At 39.4% G+C, this 16,588-nt stretch overlaps 1 protein-coding gene across 11 annotated transcripts in view; it reads left to right on the top strand.

The window, feature by feature from the left end:
* MEGF11 (multiple EGF like domains 11) overlaps nt 1-16,588 on the top strand; it is a 294,330-nt gene that overhangs the window by 143,289 nt on the left and 134,453 nt on the right. For 8 of the 11 annotated variants that reach the window (XM_030015419.2, XM_030015423.1, XM_030015422.1 and 5 more), the window contains one exon: nt 14,921-14,995. The exons of the other annotated variants lie outside the window; for them this stretch is intronic. In XM_030015419.2, the coding sequence (XP_029871279.1) occupies nt 14,921-14,995 (75 nt within the window). The remainder of the gene's footprint in view (nt 1-14,920; nt 14,996-16,588) is intronic. 11 annotated transcript variants of the gene reach the window in all.

Raw genomic sequence — 16,588 nt, 5'->3', positions numbered from 1 at the left:
AATAGGGAGCTCAGGGAATTAATTAGGTATGTAGAAATTGTCAACAGTAATGAGAACTCATGTCCATCACCAAAAATGTAACCTATGGTTGAAGAAGACATACTGCCTGGGGATACATCCAACATTTGATTTTTTTTTATTTTTTTTTTTTTAATGTGAGATCCCATTGACTTCAGTGGGAATTCATTTATGGAATGATAGTGGAATATGGCACCCTGGTCATTGTTCCTTAAGAGGCTTTAGCTGCCCTACAAGACAAGGTAGATGGTCAGAAGGTTTTACGTGATGTGGTTCTGAGGTGAATTTATAAGTGATGTAGAAAAGCCAGCTATGAATTAAGTGGGTCATCCGAAGTGCATGCAAATAAACCCTTCACCCTATGCTGCCAAATTGTCTATTTTAGATAGATTTACAGAAAAAATATTTCACGTAAGTTTTGCAGAGTTTCAATCTGTATTCTTGAGACAATTTTCCATATCCTGGCACATGTAAATGTAAATTTTATTTAGGTATGCTGGCGGTCCCTCTGAATAGAGATCAGAGGAATCTTAAATGTCTTAAAGCAAACCAAGCTCTCCAGATATTGTTGTGCTTTTGAATATGCGAAATACCATGACAGTAAGGTCTTTTAGCTAGGCGTTTACTAAGTCTCTGAGCTGATCTGTTGTTTAGGCCATTGATAATCCAAAATGCGGGAAGTTCACAGTTCTAATTCTCCGTGCATATAGAAACCCTGTAGCTGTTCAAAGGTCAATTTTTCCCCTAGGTGTAGTTTTGAAGAGAGGGAGGCAGAGAATTCTGTAGCCTGGCTGGTAGGCAAAGGTAGTTTTGTGGGATGACCGCAGAAATAGCAGCACCTCTAAACTCAAAACTTTCGCTCTGTAGTGGGCAGGCGGATTAGTGGGCAGGCGACCAGTGAGGTGGATGGAGTTGGATTTTATTTTTTTTAATTTATGGTATGGATTTGCATTCCTTCTCTTTCCCAGAGTGTGTATGTGTGCTAGTTACATAGTAAGAGGTGCTGGTATTGACATTGTTAAAACCAGAGTTAAAAATAATTCATTGCAAATGATTATTTATTACCTATAAATAAAAATACAGACACTATACTCCTCCCCAGGAACAAGTTTGATACTATGATGAAATACTATTTATGAGTAAAGCAAGTTGCTATTACAATACTTTAGTAATGAAGGGAGAATTCTGTGGGTTCCTTGCTTCTTTGTTAAATGCTAAACCCAGTAAAGGGATTTGGAAGATACCTGGTATGGATAACTAGGAGAGATTGAAAAAAAAAGGGAGGGGGGAAGAGAAAATGGTAGAATGGTATAGATGAGAACACACACAGGCAATTCCCTCTGGTTTATATCCTGATCACACATCAGTGTTACTCTGGAGTAACTCCTTGAAGTTAATAGTTTATAGACAAAACAAAATTGGTCTGGAGAGAAAAGAAAGTATTACAAATTTGTAAAAGTGGAAGAGGAATTTTACCTCACCTGGAGACATTATCAAAGGATGACTGGGGGTGAAATTCTTGAAAGTCTTAAATTGCACTTTGAAAATTGATGTAGAGTCTATCTCTACACATGATCACAGTACAAGTACACATAAACAAACCAGAACTGACCTACTACATTAAGATGTTGTTAGTAAGGCAGATGAAACAGTAAGAAGCTTTCTGCAAGTTGCTCCTTGAGTGGCCCGGCAGCCAATGTTGTGTTTGTTGATGCCCCGTGCATACTGCCAGCAATACCAGAACTACCTAATTTAGACCAGCATAGATATATATCTAGTGAGTTGCAGCATGAACATTTTAGACAGTTAAAGCCAGTGATACTTCAGCTTTTAAGCTTTCTATCACTTCTGAAAATAAGATTTAGGTTCCTGATATGAAGAGCTTTTGAAGATTTTCATCTGCAACTAATTTTTATTATAGAAATGAAGCAACTAAGCAATTTCTGTTTCCCTGGGTTATATGGATCTTCCCTTTGACTGCTGTGGCCAGTTTAAAAAGTGACAGTCACTGTGCTGGGTTTGTGTGGCAGGGTTTTGGTAGCGGGGGGGGGGGTGTTACAGGGGTGGCTTCTGTGAGAAGCTGCTGGAAGCTTCCCCTGTGTTCGAGAGAGAGCCAATACCAGCCGGCTCTAAGACAGACCCACCGCCGGCCAAGGTCAAGCCCATCAGCGACAGTGGTAGCGCTTCAGTGATAACATATTTAAGAAGGAAAAAAAAAGTTGCTGGGGCACAGAAACAGCAGCCCGAGAGAGGAGTGAGAACATGTAAGCAAAACAACCCTGCAGACCCCAAGGTCAGTGAAGAAGGAGGGGGAGAAGATGCTCCAGGTGCCGGAGCAGAGATTCCCCTGCAGCCCGTGGGGAAGACCATGGTGAGACAGGCTGTCCCCCTGCAGTCCATGGAGGTCCACGGTGGAGCAGATCTCCACCTGCAGCCCGTGGAGGACCCCACGCCGGAGCAGGTGGGTGCCCGAAGGAGGCTGTGACCCCGTGGGAAGCCCATGCTGGAGCAGGCTCCTGGCAGGACCTGCAGATCTGTGGAGAGAGGAGCCCACGGAGCAGGTTTTCTGGCAGGACTTGTGACCCCGTGGGGGACCCACGCTGGAGCAGTCTGTGCCTGAAGGACTGCACCCTGTGGAAGGGACCCACGCTGGGGCAGTTTGTGAAGAACTGCAGCCCATGGGAAGGACTCATGTTGGAGAAGTTCACGGAAAACTGTCTCCCATGGAAGGGACCCCACGCTGGAGCAAGGGAAGAGTGAGGAGTCCTGCCCCTGAAGAGGATGAAGTGGCAGAGATAACGTGTGATGAACTGATCGTAACCCCCATTCCCCATCCCCCTGCACTGCTGGCAGGGAGGAGGTAGAGAAAATCAGGAGTGGAGTTAAGTCTGGGAAGAAGGGAGGTGTGGGGGGAAGGTGTTTCTTAAGATTTGGTTTTATTTCTCATTATCCTACTCTGATTTGATTGGTAATAAATTAAACTAATTTCCTCATGTCAAGTCTGTTTCGCCCGTGATGGTAATTGGTGAGAGATGTCTCCCTGTCTTTATCTCGGCCCACGAGCCTTTCATTATACTTTCTCTCCCCTGTCCAGTTGAGGGGAGTGATAGAGTGGTTTGGGTGGGCTCCTGGCATCCAGCCAGGGCCCACCCACCACAGTCACTTTTTAGGCAGCACATTTGAATTCACTATTTGCCAAGCTATCTTCATAGTGTAGTCTCCAGAATGATTGGTGATTGCAGGATGTTGTTTTCTAAAGAAATTGGAAGTATTTGGAAATGAACTCCTAAAATACTACCAGGAACATTTTTAACTCTTTTGAAAAGTGTTTAGAAGTATCAGCTGTTTGAGGAGGTGAACACTGTGCATATTAAAATGATGCCTTTTCAAAGCTCTGAAGCTGTTGCTAAAATGTTACAATAAAAAAGTCATTCCATCCAGAACACATTATCAGTTAATGCAAACACAGGATTTTTAAAAAGCTATTACATTCTTTGGTGCTCAGAGCAAGGAAACAATAAAGTGAATACAATCTCATCAGCTCATACTTGTGACCTCGTGTGGAGCGCTGGTACTTCACAGGACTCACTGTAACGCTACCAATAACCTGCTGTATGACTCAGTGTTTTCTGTTCAGGCACAAGCCTCTCTTGAAAACAGTGTCAGCTCAGGACTTCAGTGGGACTGTGACTCTAATTAGGGGACAATAGGCAGGAAGAGCTCCAGAAGTTTTAAATGGGGTCAAGAAAACCTTTTGATCAACTAATAGAGGCATCTTAGGATGGAAGTCATGAATGTTAAAAGCCTATTTCAAAGCAGCATTGGAATAGAATAAGTAACACTTCAAGCACCTGAGATCAAATAAGCAATTGTTCTGCAGAAATTCTTGATCAAAGTGACAGTAGTTACCTGACTGGTGAATCAACAGACTGCAAGAAGGTGAAATCAGAATCCGAAATTCAGATATATCTCAGCTTAAAGCACAATACTGTATAGACATGGGTAGCTGCACTGTGCAATAGCTGAGGATACATTCCTACCTTCAGCACTATAGGAAACAACATAAGGATTTTCCTACTTGAGTTCCAGATGCAGGGAGAAAAAAGGATGTTACCAAGGGGAAAATGCAATATGCTGACCATCTGGTGAGGCACTTGCAGGCAGGGTGTGATCTCAGCTACAGGAATGGATCACCCACATCTTTCTTATCCAGACTGCCAAGCAGCAGTTGAGATGCAGAAAAGATTTGGCTATTAAGAGGTGCAATGAAATACCATTGTACTTGAGAAAATTAACATAACTAAGTGCAGGCTTCAGCTTCTTGACTTTTTGTATGTTTTCCACTTGGATTATATAACATAATGTAGCAATAAATAATGTAGTATTACACTTGACCGTATGTTTAACTTTAGCATGAGTGATGTCACTTACTAATTATCATGAACAAATGACCTATCACTTAAAAAACATTATTTCAGAAATAGACAAGTTTAACCCTGTTCTAAGTGAAAAGTATTATCAACAGTTTAAATTACAGAATTATTATACTGGGCAATTATTAGAATATATGAAATACATCTCTAGTTTAGTGACAGGGTTCTAAAGAACTACTTGGATGCTTTCTTTCTGATTTCTTAGTTTTTCTTTTCTGATACGCTGCTTACAACATGCCTTGACTTTTAAGAGTTTACAGTTAATGCCTTCTCTGTCTATCAATATACTGGCAAATCTGCAAGTAACTGTATGTCTTCCAAACCAGTGAGTGGTGTTGCCCCTACTGATGAAAGAGTTCTCTGTAATAAATTTATTAGCTTTAAACATTGGCACTTTTATCCATGCCACATTTGATTAGGCCTTGTTTTGTCACCTTTTTGATCTCTACTATGTAAAGCATGGGATTTTTCTGTGGCTGACCCATACTTACATCTCAGACTTCCATTTCTGAGTTTACAGAAGGTGATTGATCAAAATGTATTAAATCTCATACAGAGATATATATAAGTGGCATGTTGTCGTTTTGTACATTTCTTTGCTTGCTCCTCTTGAGTGACTCTTTGAAAGTCTGTTTTAGGAGACCTGCTCAAGATACTCAGGCATGGTACAGCGACTGTCAAGCAGGTCTGTGGTGATGAGGCAGGTCCAGAGTCAGGCCAGGATATCGGTCCATGGGCTGGGGATCAACAGGGTTCATGGCCAGGCAGAGGCCTGGCTGGGCCAGAGCTGGAGACAAACATGTGTACAGTATAACTTGGCAGGGACTGAAGGCCCAGGGCTGAGCTGAAATGGAGCCTCTGGGTCCTTGGGCAGGGACTGTGAGTGGCGGTCCCAGGGGAGGCTTGGCAGGGCCATCAAGGCCCGTCAGTGCACCTAGGACCCTGACAGTATAGTCCATCATAGAGAGCAGTACTTCAGTGGTATGTGCCAGACGATTATCTCCAGTCATGGGCTTCCACGTAGTCCAGGAACAGCTTTTGCAGTCACTTTCAGTTGTGAATAACCACAGCCTCTTTCTTCAGAGGATTTGGTGTCTCATGTCATGTATGTATCATTGTTTCAGTTTGACCAGAATTTCACTTTTGGTTACCAAATGTAACTTCCTTTCCAAGTTAGCTTCTTAACCATCCCATGCCAATATTCTTCGGTAACCTTCCTCAGAGTGATGGGCCAAATTTGGAACACATCATGAATGCCAAATTCTCTGCTTTGACTGTGCAATGCAGAGGTTACCTTAGTGTTCAGCCCTTTGTATTTTGAAAGTTGTGTAACAAACTAATGTTTAGAGACTATCATTCCTTGTTTCTCTTCTTTGAATCAGGTACGGCATACATGTTTTTGATACATTATTAGATATATCCACCAGGTAGTCAGGTTGAACAGTGTTCATCCTAAAGGCTCAAAAAATAGTATATTGCAAATGCAGTTTCAACTTATTATGCAAGTCTTCTTCTGCAAGCAGAAGTGAAGAGTGGGAGAGGTGGAGATACAATCCCATGTGTTGATGGAGTGATTACTTCAGGAATTCATTTATGTTTTCTAAAAAACTTTATGCAGATTAGTCCAGGTCATTTGGATCTCTGCCTCTCAACTGTACACATGCTGAGGATTATGAAACCCCACTGAGTTCTCATCTTCTAATTTCTTTTTATCTTGTTTTCGCTTTGGACTGCATCATACTGAAATTTAGTGGGAATATGTTATATCCCTACCTGCAAAGTTATCATAATGCATTTAACATCACCTGCATATCAATTACATTTCTATAATAAAGAACACATGGGTTAAAGAGTCTGGAACAGCACATATAAAGAAATCAAGAATTTAGTTAAATTTTATAACCATAGGCTTATAGTCAGTGAGAAGTAAAAATGCATGCAGACTTGGTTTTTCTTCTCTTTCATTCCTTGGGCAGCTGCCCAAATGTTGCATCTCTGAGTTATAAGAGGGAGTTTGATTTGGCTTCTGTACAGATTCCACATTCACTGAACTGCTTTCTTCATTTAGTTAACGGTCTTTCTGAGCAACACTGGGTTGCATTCATCTTTATTATGCAGTAATGGGAATCACTGCATGGGAAGCCTTGATTTTGAGTTTTGCATAAAATTGCAGCTTGCAGATGCTCTAATCCTACAAGCTATTAGTACAATAAACTTCTAATTGACATATAGGTATAAGTCTTCCACATCACCTACCTGAAAGCCAAGAGTTATGAAATGTAATAAACTGTCTGCGTCCCTGGAGCTGTGATCTCCCTTCTTTTAGGAGAACAAAATGTCCATCACTACTCCTGACAATTATTAGAATAATTGTTAATGTTCTATGAGAAGTAATTCAACATCAGGGCAATTTCTGAGACACAGTAGGCAAATTTAAAACATTTTATTGTGCTAATATTACAGTTACAAGTGATATTTTAAAGCAATTTACCATGATAATGTCAATGCAGTGCTAAGACAAGTAGTTCCTTTTAATGCTGTTCACAGAAAAGCTGGTATCCACATAGATGTAGAAAAGCTTCTGAAAGACTGGTTTAATAAAATTAAAAAGCAAAATCAGTGTGATACAGTATAGTTGTAAAGAAAAAAATGCTGGATGAATTTCTAGAATTATATGTAAATGCCTTGTATGAAGCAGTGTTGAGTAATGTATTGCAGCCAATACATACCATTGACTACATAACGGTGTGCAGTATAATTTATGTCTTTTTCTTTCTAAGAAAAATAGAAACTCTGTAAACTTATGCAAAATTATTTAACTATTACCTCCAAGGCACTATTTCACCACATTTCTAGAATATTACGACTAACTAATCATGTATGTAATAAAGAAATGCTGTTTTTCCTTAGTAGTATGCAAGGGAAGTACCGTCTTCCTAGAGACGTATATTTGATGAACTACAGCAATGATTATTTGATTGATTTAACTATCAAAGAGGTTATAATTATCATAAAACAATTCAAAACATCATTAACTAGCAGAGCATTTGAAATAATATAGGACATTGATTCATGGTCGTGTTTGGATTTATTTTTATGTACTGTTGTGGTCCTTAAATATGTAGAGCTAGTTTACACATAATTATGGACACTTATGTAGTACTGTTTTCTAAGAGAGATTCTTGATCATAACTAGTTTGTAACCAAGCAGAAAACAAAAAGAGCATTCTATGTCCCTAAAACAAAGAAAGAAAGAAACAAAATCTCCAGAAGGAGTTAGAAAAATGCAGAAGTTTAAAGGAGAGCTTAGCATGGGGTAAGAATGGAAACTACCTCCCAGCCATTATTATGGAATGGCTGTTTTAACAGTACATATTGGGCAATTAGTTACCTCAAATTTGGTTTGGAAAGCTTTGGAAAAGAAATGGTTCAGCAACATTTTTCTTTGTTATGGTTTTTTTATGCGTCTTCACCTATGGATGTCTTTAGTTATGCATACACATGCTTTAATGCAATTACATCTTTTGTTGTAGACAAGTATTAGTGATATTTGTGAATGTTGTGTGTGCCTAGGGTAAATGCTGACTTTTGAGACGCTTATATGTGAGGCTACCATGGGATTAAAAAAAATGTAATTTAAAAGTACATTTGTTTGATTAGTGAAACTTCTGAGTTTTCATTGCAGTGTCTTATAAAGTCCGTATGTCTTTGCATAGGAACACTGACATTTTTGAGGATCATTAGCATAAATAAAGACTTCGTTAATGATGGCTTCCCTATTTTCTCCTTCCTTCTGATACTGTGCACATCCTTTACATCCTATGGGGAAAAGTGATCTCTTGCAGAGAATTTAGAAGCAACAGAAGAGGACTGGGAAGCTCCTCTTCCCCTTCTGAACACCACCAGAGACCAGGTGGCCATAATGTGGGTATTGGATGTTTCATTCAGATTTTCTACAGTTCCTCTTTTTTGCTGCAACAAAGGATTTCCTTGAACTAGGACACACATTAACGATCAGATACTTTTATCCTTTCTTGCCAGAGCCCAAAGTCTTTTCTCCTATCCATAATATTCTTTGCCTGTTTCTGCTTGATAATCAATGTAGGCAGTTTTATTAGTTACAGTACCTAATTTAACATCAAAAGAATCAGACCACCTTTCTGGTGTGTGAGTGACTGGAAGACCTGATTCAGGGAAGACCTAAGGCATGTTAAGTGTTTCATAGGAATCAGGTTTTCTGTCTGCCAGCATTGCTGACTTAAATGCAGGGAGAGCTAAGGGAGACCATGGTGGGTACAAAAGCAGCAGTAAAGACTTTTTTGTGCTAGATCCCAAAAGTGTGCCTGTGAAATTTCCTAAGGCAGCTCTCCATCACTGCTTGTATTAAACCTTTTAAGTCAACGTGTAATCTAGTAAATCTTATTCATCCAGATAGATGCATTTGAATGAGAACTCATCCTGTGAGTAAAGGCTGGCCAGTAGAACTATAACAGTTCTTATTTGTCATTCTCCATTATTGTAACCATATTACAGAGGATAATGAAGTGCAAGTTACGGCAATTAGTTGGTGGCAGCGCAAATGATAAGCACAGCTCTATTACTTTCATATACTGTGGTGTGCAATGCAGCCTATTGATTTAACGGCAGCTTCTCTTTTTTCCCTTTCACTCTCTAGTAAAAAACAACACTGAGATTTATGTGAGCAGTACTGTTTTGGAATACAGATCAGGCTGCAGAAACACTGGTGTGAATCTTTGGATGCTCGCTATTTAAAAAAGACCAGCCTAGGTTAATTCATAAAGTGCTTTACAAAATAGGATAAATGCCGTGTGTTCCACAGTAGGGCTCCTTGGCTTTTTTCCTCACTCCTGACTGCCTATTAATCTGCCTTTTAACTGTGCCTGCATGTAGCCACACATGGTTGGAGCCACCAGCAATGTATCTCTCTCCAGGCCTCTCCGAACTGGGTCACCCTTTTGCTATTGGTTAGCGTTAAATTATTCCCTTTGAGATAACCAAGACACTCCATGGTGCTATCTATTGTCATGTTCTGGCACTGAGATTTTATAACAGATTATGGGCAATCTGTCATTTCAGGCTGTTCAAGGATATACGAAAAATTAGACACATGTTGCTCTCTCACACTGAGAAATTTCAACAAAGACAACAAACCCCATGTTTTTCCCCATTTATTATTCCATTATTATTGTCTATTAAAATGTGGTAAATAAAGTATGAAGTGCAACTTGAATAAAGAACTCTGATGATGTATGGCATTTGTCATTATCGAAATGTTCGTATGGATTTCAATGGAGAATAATTTCAGCTGTCTTGAGTTGGCTTTGATATGCAGCAGCTTCCACAGACCACTTGGAGGCTCAAACCCCATCCTGAAAGTGGCTTTTGGTTGCACCTAAGAACACACTTCACCAGTTTTTACTTTAGGATTGAGGCCAAACAACTATGGGATGATAATGCATTTAGATTAGTTTGTAATTAATGTCTCCTGGTACAATTTTAAACATTTGCTTCCTCTTTTCACTGGATCATGAGAACCCAGAAAAATTTTATTGTTGATTTCATGGGGGTTTTAAGTTCAGTCTAAATCATGGCATTTGTATAGAATCAGGCCACTAACATTGTAGGAATACTCGTATAGACTTCAAGAAGTTTTGAATTTTATCCAGGTAAATCTCTCATATCTGAGTGCACATATGTACACCTGAATATTTCAGTTCTGACTAAACAGTATACATTCATTGTATATTAATAAGTTGTACACATATTTTATATTTCATCTGTATGTTTTACATATTTTATACATATATATGTAATATACATTTTTATAACCTGTATATTTATGTTTCTTTATATATACATGTACGCACCTGTGTGCATATAGATTTGTGTTTGTTGTACTCATGGCTGTCCATCTTTAGTTATCTATGGTTATGAAAGTATATGTATGTGTGGAAAGATGGATAGATATTATCTTACACACTTCCCCTTTGAGGCATTTCCTGAATCAGAAGCCATTGGTGCCATTCGGGAGCTACTTTTGCTTTTGCCTGGATCACTCCTCTTCCTTCTCTTTCTCTTTTGAAAAGACTTTTAATCTCTGTTAATGTCTGGACCTCTTTTCGCAAACATGAATGTGCAAGCTGCCCCTCTGGCTCACAATCCATGGTTCCAGGTGCTGTCTGGACCTCCTTTTCTCCAGTGCAATTGCAGACATTTCACTCTGGCATAGTACTTCTCTCTTGGCCAAGTGCCCTCAAAAATGCTATCACCCTCACTCTCTTTTTCCTATTGCCTATTCTTGACAACGATGGCTGTCCCCTTCTTGAAATCAGTTGTGGTCTCCTTCCCTTCTCCACCTACACATAATCTCATTTGTGCATGTGTTTGCCTACACATAATCTCATTTCAAGAAACAAATTCAACTACTATGTCTGTCTGGACAGCTCACATTATTTGTGTTTCGGAACAGAAGTATTTGCACCCTCCTCTCCTCTCTCACTGTGCCCTGTCTACTGCCTCCTTCGTGAATTGTGAGGGACACCACCATCGTTCTGTTTGTCACCCAAGCACACAACATGGTTTTCTTTGCATTGCTCTTCTATACATTCACATTCAGGCTATGTCAAAGGGTTTTAAGATTCTTTCTGCACAAATCTCCCAGATGTACATCCTTTCCCCTCTATTGCTGAATTATGTAATTTAGTGAATTGCAGGCTCAGAATTTAGCAGGGTATGGCTTTTATTGTGCTTGTCTCTGATAAATAGACATCGTCTGTCAGTGAACATGTTTAATATTTTCACCTAATATTATATGTTAAAAAGAGAATTGTGTTGGAAATTTAATTCTGAAAAACAAGCAGTGAGATGATAAATGCCATGAAAAACAGCTCCAGTCACTGCAATGCTTAATGTTTTCTAGTCCTGATTTTGCATCAGTTTCCAATTACCACTACAAAGACAGAACACCAATGTTGACACAATTAAAAGACATATAAGCAAATTGAGAATTTAATACATATTTCAGAGCTTAGAATAAACAATCCTAATAACCTTTTTATACCATTAAGGAAACCTATTTCTATGTTCTAAAAAAGGACATACTGGCAGTGGCTGAACAAGGACTAGTAAATTGTTGTTTCACATGGGGGCAGAGTTGGTGGAGGGAGTGATTTAGTCTGGGACAAGTAATCCCTACCAGCCCTGTATCTGGTTTAGATTATTTCTCTTGCTGTATGTTGGCCAGTACAGTCACTGTATGAAGCCTCAACTCTTGGTTAAAAACAGAAAGCAACCCCATAAATGCTGCACTCCCATGCCCTCTGGCAAGTTGTAGAAGTAATGATCCAAAAGGGTTTAGGAGTTTTATTGCGGCAGGGAGGCAGCAGGGGTCAAATCTGCACCAGAAGACCTATAACTAAGTCTGTAATTCTTATATGGGCAAAGCTGCAGGGATTTCTGCTTGATTAAGGATTGCATGATTGAGGCCAGTGACATTAACAGGCACAACATCCACTCTGCATCCCAAAATGGTGACCTAACATGAAAGAAAAAGCCATGTAATAGCAAAATCCGAACACTTTCTTGCTGGTAAAAGTGGCTATATGCTTTCCATACACATGCCAAGTCTGTAAATGGAATTTATTTCTTTTTTTTTTCTGCTATCAAAAGCAATTTTAGGAACTTTCCTGTTGTATTTAATGTGTGTCTTTTGCCTGTATGGACTCTGAACTTCACCAGTTTTGTTTTGAGGCTACATGATCAATAAATGTCAGCTTCTGAAGTGCTTTGCCAGTTTAGGTATCAGAAATGAAAACACAAGCTTCAGCTCTCTTTTACTGGTCTTGACAAATTGATTCTTTTCAGTCTACCTTACATTTCTATCACTTCATCCGTCTGAAGAGAAGTGGATTTCTCACTGTTACCTGCTGTTAGCCAACCTGAATTCCAAAACCCTTTCAAAGATTTGTTGTTAAATTTGTCTTGTGGTCATGTGTGCAATAAAATGGGAACCAGTGGGACTCTAAATGTGCAAGAACTGGGAAAGCAAGGTTGGGATCTGCGTTAGCTTGCTTTAACTGTTCATAGCACCAAGCTGAATTGCACATTTCCTTGGGCTAGTATCTATTAGTGTTCATCCTTTGAGCAGGCAAAACAGAATCCAACAGTTCACTTATATTTTGAAACCTTTTGTGTTTTGGCAATTAAGAATAGTAAAACAAAGACTGTACATGCACAATGAATGTGCACTTGTTATTACAATTTGTACATCAATATTCATGGTTATGCAATTAGGTGAGGAATTATATGCTTAAATGGCCACTTGGGCACTTTATGGCCAAATAAAAACGTATCCATGCATATGTACAGGTGCATATATGTTTATTTAAAAAAAACCAACAAAGAATTGTTGGATCCCCAGTGCAACAATGTATTCGCTTCCCCAGAAAACAAGAGGGCCAGCTTGTGATGAAGGAAGGATTTTTATCCTTGCTGCAAGAAATCTTAGCAGGATTGTTTTCCCATTACTGTTTTGAGCATCAGCACAAGTTCAGGAATGGATTGATCTGAAACTATACTTGTAGTTCCCTAAAATATATCCACAGCTTACTCTACAGCCAGCTTTTGCTGAGACACAGCAATGCAGCATGCACTGCAACTTGGTTTAGCTTTTTTCCCCAAAAAGTCTGTTAACAAACACTTTCATTGTTCTTAAGGGTTTGTGACACATGAAATGTAGCACTTGCATTTTTTCAGTTAGTTAATGAATTGAGAATGCATTGCTGTCTACTGAAATCTGTCTCTGAGATTTCCGATTCATTTTTGCTTAATTTCTGTATTCTGGAAGTTTTAAAACTGTCAACAAAGATGTTTTACCATTATGACAGTAAACTGAACCCTAGTCTCTTTAAAGGGTGGAAGGGGATGCCAGTTACATGCCATAGGAGGAAGTATGGGTAAGCAAAAGCTGCTGCTGAAAGAAAAAAGAGCATGTAAAATACATACCCATAGGAAAAAAATAAAAAGAGCTTTAGTCATCTATGCAGAACATATACAAACCCTAATTAAATCAGGTTTCATTGAAATTAAGATAAATGGCAGAAATTAATGAATGCATTTAGTGATGAACACTCAGCTCCCATTGTGCAAGCAGACTTTACAAGAGGCATTTTAGATAAGACATTTTGTGGGGCAGAAGCTGTCATTGACTGTATGTTTGTACCGCATATAAGGGCAATGGATAGAAGATAGATGTCTACTCTGGCATCTGGATGTATCCCAGCTCTTCTGCTTCCCTGCTGGGTGACCTTTGGCAAGTCACATCTTTCATTATCTCGGTGTCCCTATCTGCAGAATGGGGATTATTTTGATAATCTCTGAAAGAATTTTGTAGTTTACTCAGGAGTAGCAATATTTAGGAACAAAGCATTATTGTAACAATAATGCGTGATTTGCGTGCCACTTTATTCCCCAATACGGGGCTTAAACAAAATTTATGTGATATACTGGCTTGTGCTGGATCTCTGCACAGGAGTGAATCTTATCCAAGATCAATATAGTCATTCCCCAGTCCTGTGGTTTTTATGAGTTCCACAACATAAAGAAATCAGGTCCTTTCACAACAAAAGCACTATGCCTCTGCCATAATTGTTAAGCTTGGGAATTGATAAATGCTAAATTCTGTTTTTCCAGTGTCTTCCACTGCTTCTGTAACCGTTAATGAAATTACAGTCTTGCTAATAACAATATGACATCCTGGCCATGTAAAACGTATGTGTGAATTGTCAGCAAATACAAGTTCAAGTGAAAAATGTGCAGGCCTTCACTTGTTGTTAACCTGCTGACTTCAATAAGATTATACAGTGTTTTCAAAAATGCACAGGAAGTGGTATTTTTCAAGTTATAATTTTGATTTTCCATAAAATATGTCAATAGCACTCATTTACAAGAATTGCCATAACGTTCTTTCTATGGGGAATTTAATTTGGGGGGGAAAGCACTTTTGGCAGAAAAATATTGACTTCTTGTTAAAAAAAATAAATTTAGTTTTGCAGTCAGAAATTATAATTTTTTCAATAAAAAGTGGCATTTTCAATGGAAAACAAAAGAGGAAAATAATTTTTGTAGTGAAGGTTTGTTGAAATTTCCAGCTGCCTGTGACTGCAGGTTAAGGAAAGGCTGCAAAACCACCCTGGGTGCCTGCCTGCTCTGGAACCCTTGTGTGAACCTGATTCTCTGTGAAACAGCTTCTTCACGCCTGACCTGGAGCCAGTTAGGGCCAAGGCAAAGCTGTCATTGACAGGCCCTAAGTGTGCCCAGTGTGTATGTGTAACGAAGCTGTTGGAAGAGTTCAGTTACAGATGCACCCTTTCCCTTCTTTTACCCTCCCATTTCCCCTCCTTCCCTTTCTTTGTTTCGTCTCCTCTCTTTTTCTCCCCATTCCGTGTCAGGAAGGGCCACCTCTGAAGGGCCAGGGGAGCACAGCACCACACCGGGAGAGACTAGTGGGAACAGCAACTACAACAGTGAGTGGTTTCCAGCAAATCTGATGGCTGATGTAGGGTGCCTTGGGTGGTGGGATCTGAGGGTGCTGGTTCCAGCCTTTCCCTGTGCATGGTTTCTCTCTTGAATGGCACATAATCCTTTGGACCCCAAACCTGAGGGATGCTAAGCCAGAAACTCAAGGGAATTGAGTAGTTTCATACAGTGCTTTAGGCTTCCCAGGATTCTGTTATTTGTTATTTTTAACTGGGTTAACTTTTTAAACCCATCCCAACCTGTGTTTTAGGCAACTGGATGGATGCAATTTATAGTGCTATGTCTTTTAATGCTGCACTGTGTGCTGCAGTCCTGTCTGATGCTTAGGCTGTGCTGTTTGACACCTCCAAAACACCACACTGGAGACATGAGCTGCATTGCCTTCTGCTTTTCTCTAACATGGTGTCCCTGAGGTAAAAGAGATGTCCTGACCTATTCTGATCACTAAAGACCTTGTGGAACTTTACATTAAACCAGCACTTTGTTGGTATGTCCTGGCCAAATTTCAACTTGGGTAATCACTCAGGGCCCAGAATTGGAAGTTATCACTTTTTTTTCTCACTCCTTATTTAGGCAAAAGCCAAGTAACACCATTTACATTTCCTTGGGCATATCTCAGCTTACTTTTCCTAAGGTTTGGTCTGCTGTCTTGATCTACAAGTTAGATAGCTGTGACTCATTTGTTAAAGAATCTCTGTGTTGCTTATGTTTTAGGTTAAATAACACTTTGGCATTGTATTTTGCCCCTTGTAATAAATAACACACACGGTATAAGTGAAAAATGTTATAGTACATTATTTTCAGCAACCATTGACTCCCCAGCTGCTTTGTGCTGAGGTGGATTAGAAGTTGGTTTGAATCGTCCTGTGGCCAGTTGAGCTAGTGACCCTGCCATGACTGTTTTATGTGCCTTCCTATTCCATTTTGAATGACTGTCAGGAAGGAGCAGTGCACCTCTGTACTGATGGGTTGGTGATGGTGATGTGTATTGTTAACACTCCGAGGACCAAATCAGCTGGCATCAGCTGCCTGTGGTAGCACTGCACCCACTTATACCCAAAACAAATTTGAACTTGCTTCCTTATGTAAAACGTCTAATAAGAGCACTGGAATATCTTCTTAGTGCAGTCTGTAAAGATAGTACCTCTAATGTATCGGTGTTTTCCCCTTTAATATATTTTGTCATATGTGTGGGTATATTTACAAAGCATGTGTAGATAAATGTCATTGAAAAATATAATTAAAAATCAATTAAGAGACCATTTTAAAAATAAGAGGTTGTAAAAATGGAAATTACAATAATACCCAGACTAAGCATTTGGCATTTACATGTCTGTACCCAACAGTGATTCCCTTGTTAGCTGTGCCTGAGTGACAAGGTGCTCTCTTATCTCCTGGATATAAATTCCAATATTCTTGTTATTGCTGGGACAAATAAATACCTGCATAAAGACTTCTTGCACTGCCAGCTAACACCAACTGATTAAATTCAGACAGTTGGTTTTTTTGTTCTTATCTGGGCCCAATGCCAAAAATATCCCATTGTATGAAGGGCCAGATTTTGCACTCAGCTTATGCTC

The sequence above is a fragment of the Aquila chrysaetos genome, chromosome 5 (genome assembly GCF_900496995.4).
Source record: "Aquila chrysaetos chrysaetos chromosome 5, bAquChr1.4, whole genome shotgun sequence".
Classification (NCBI taxonomy): domain Eukaryota; kingdom Metazoa; phylum Chordata; class Aves; order Accipitriformes; family Accipitridae; genus Aquila; species Aquila chrysaetos.
This window is presented reverse-complemented; position numbering and strand designations above follow the sequence as displayed.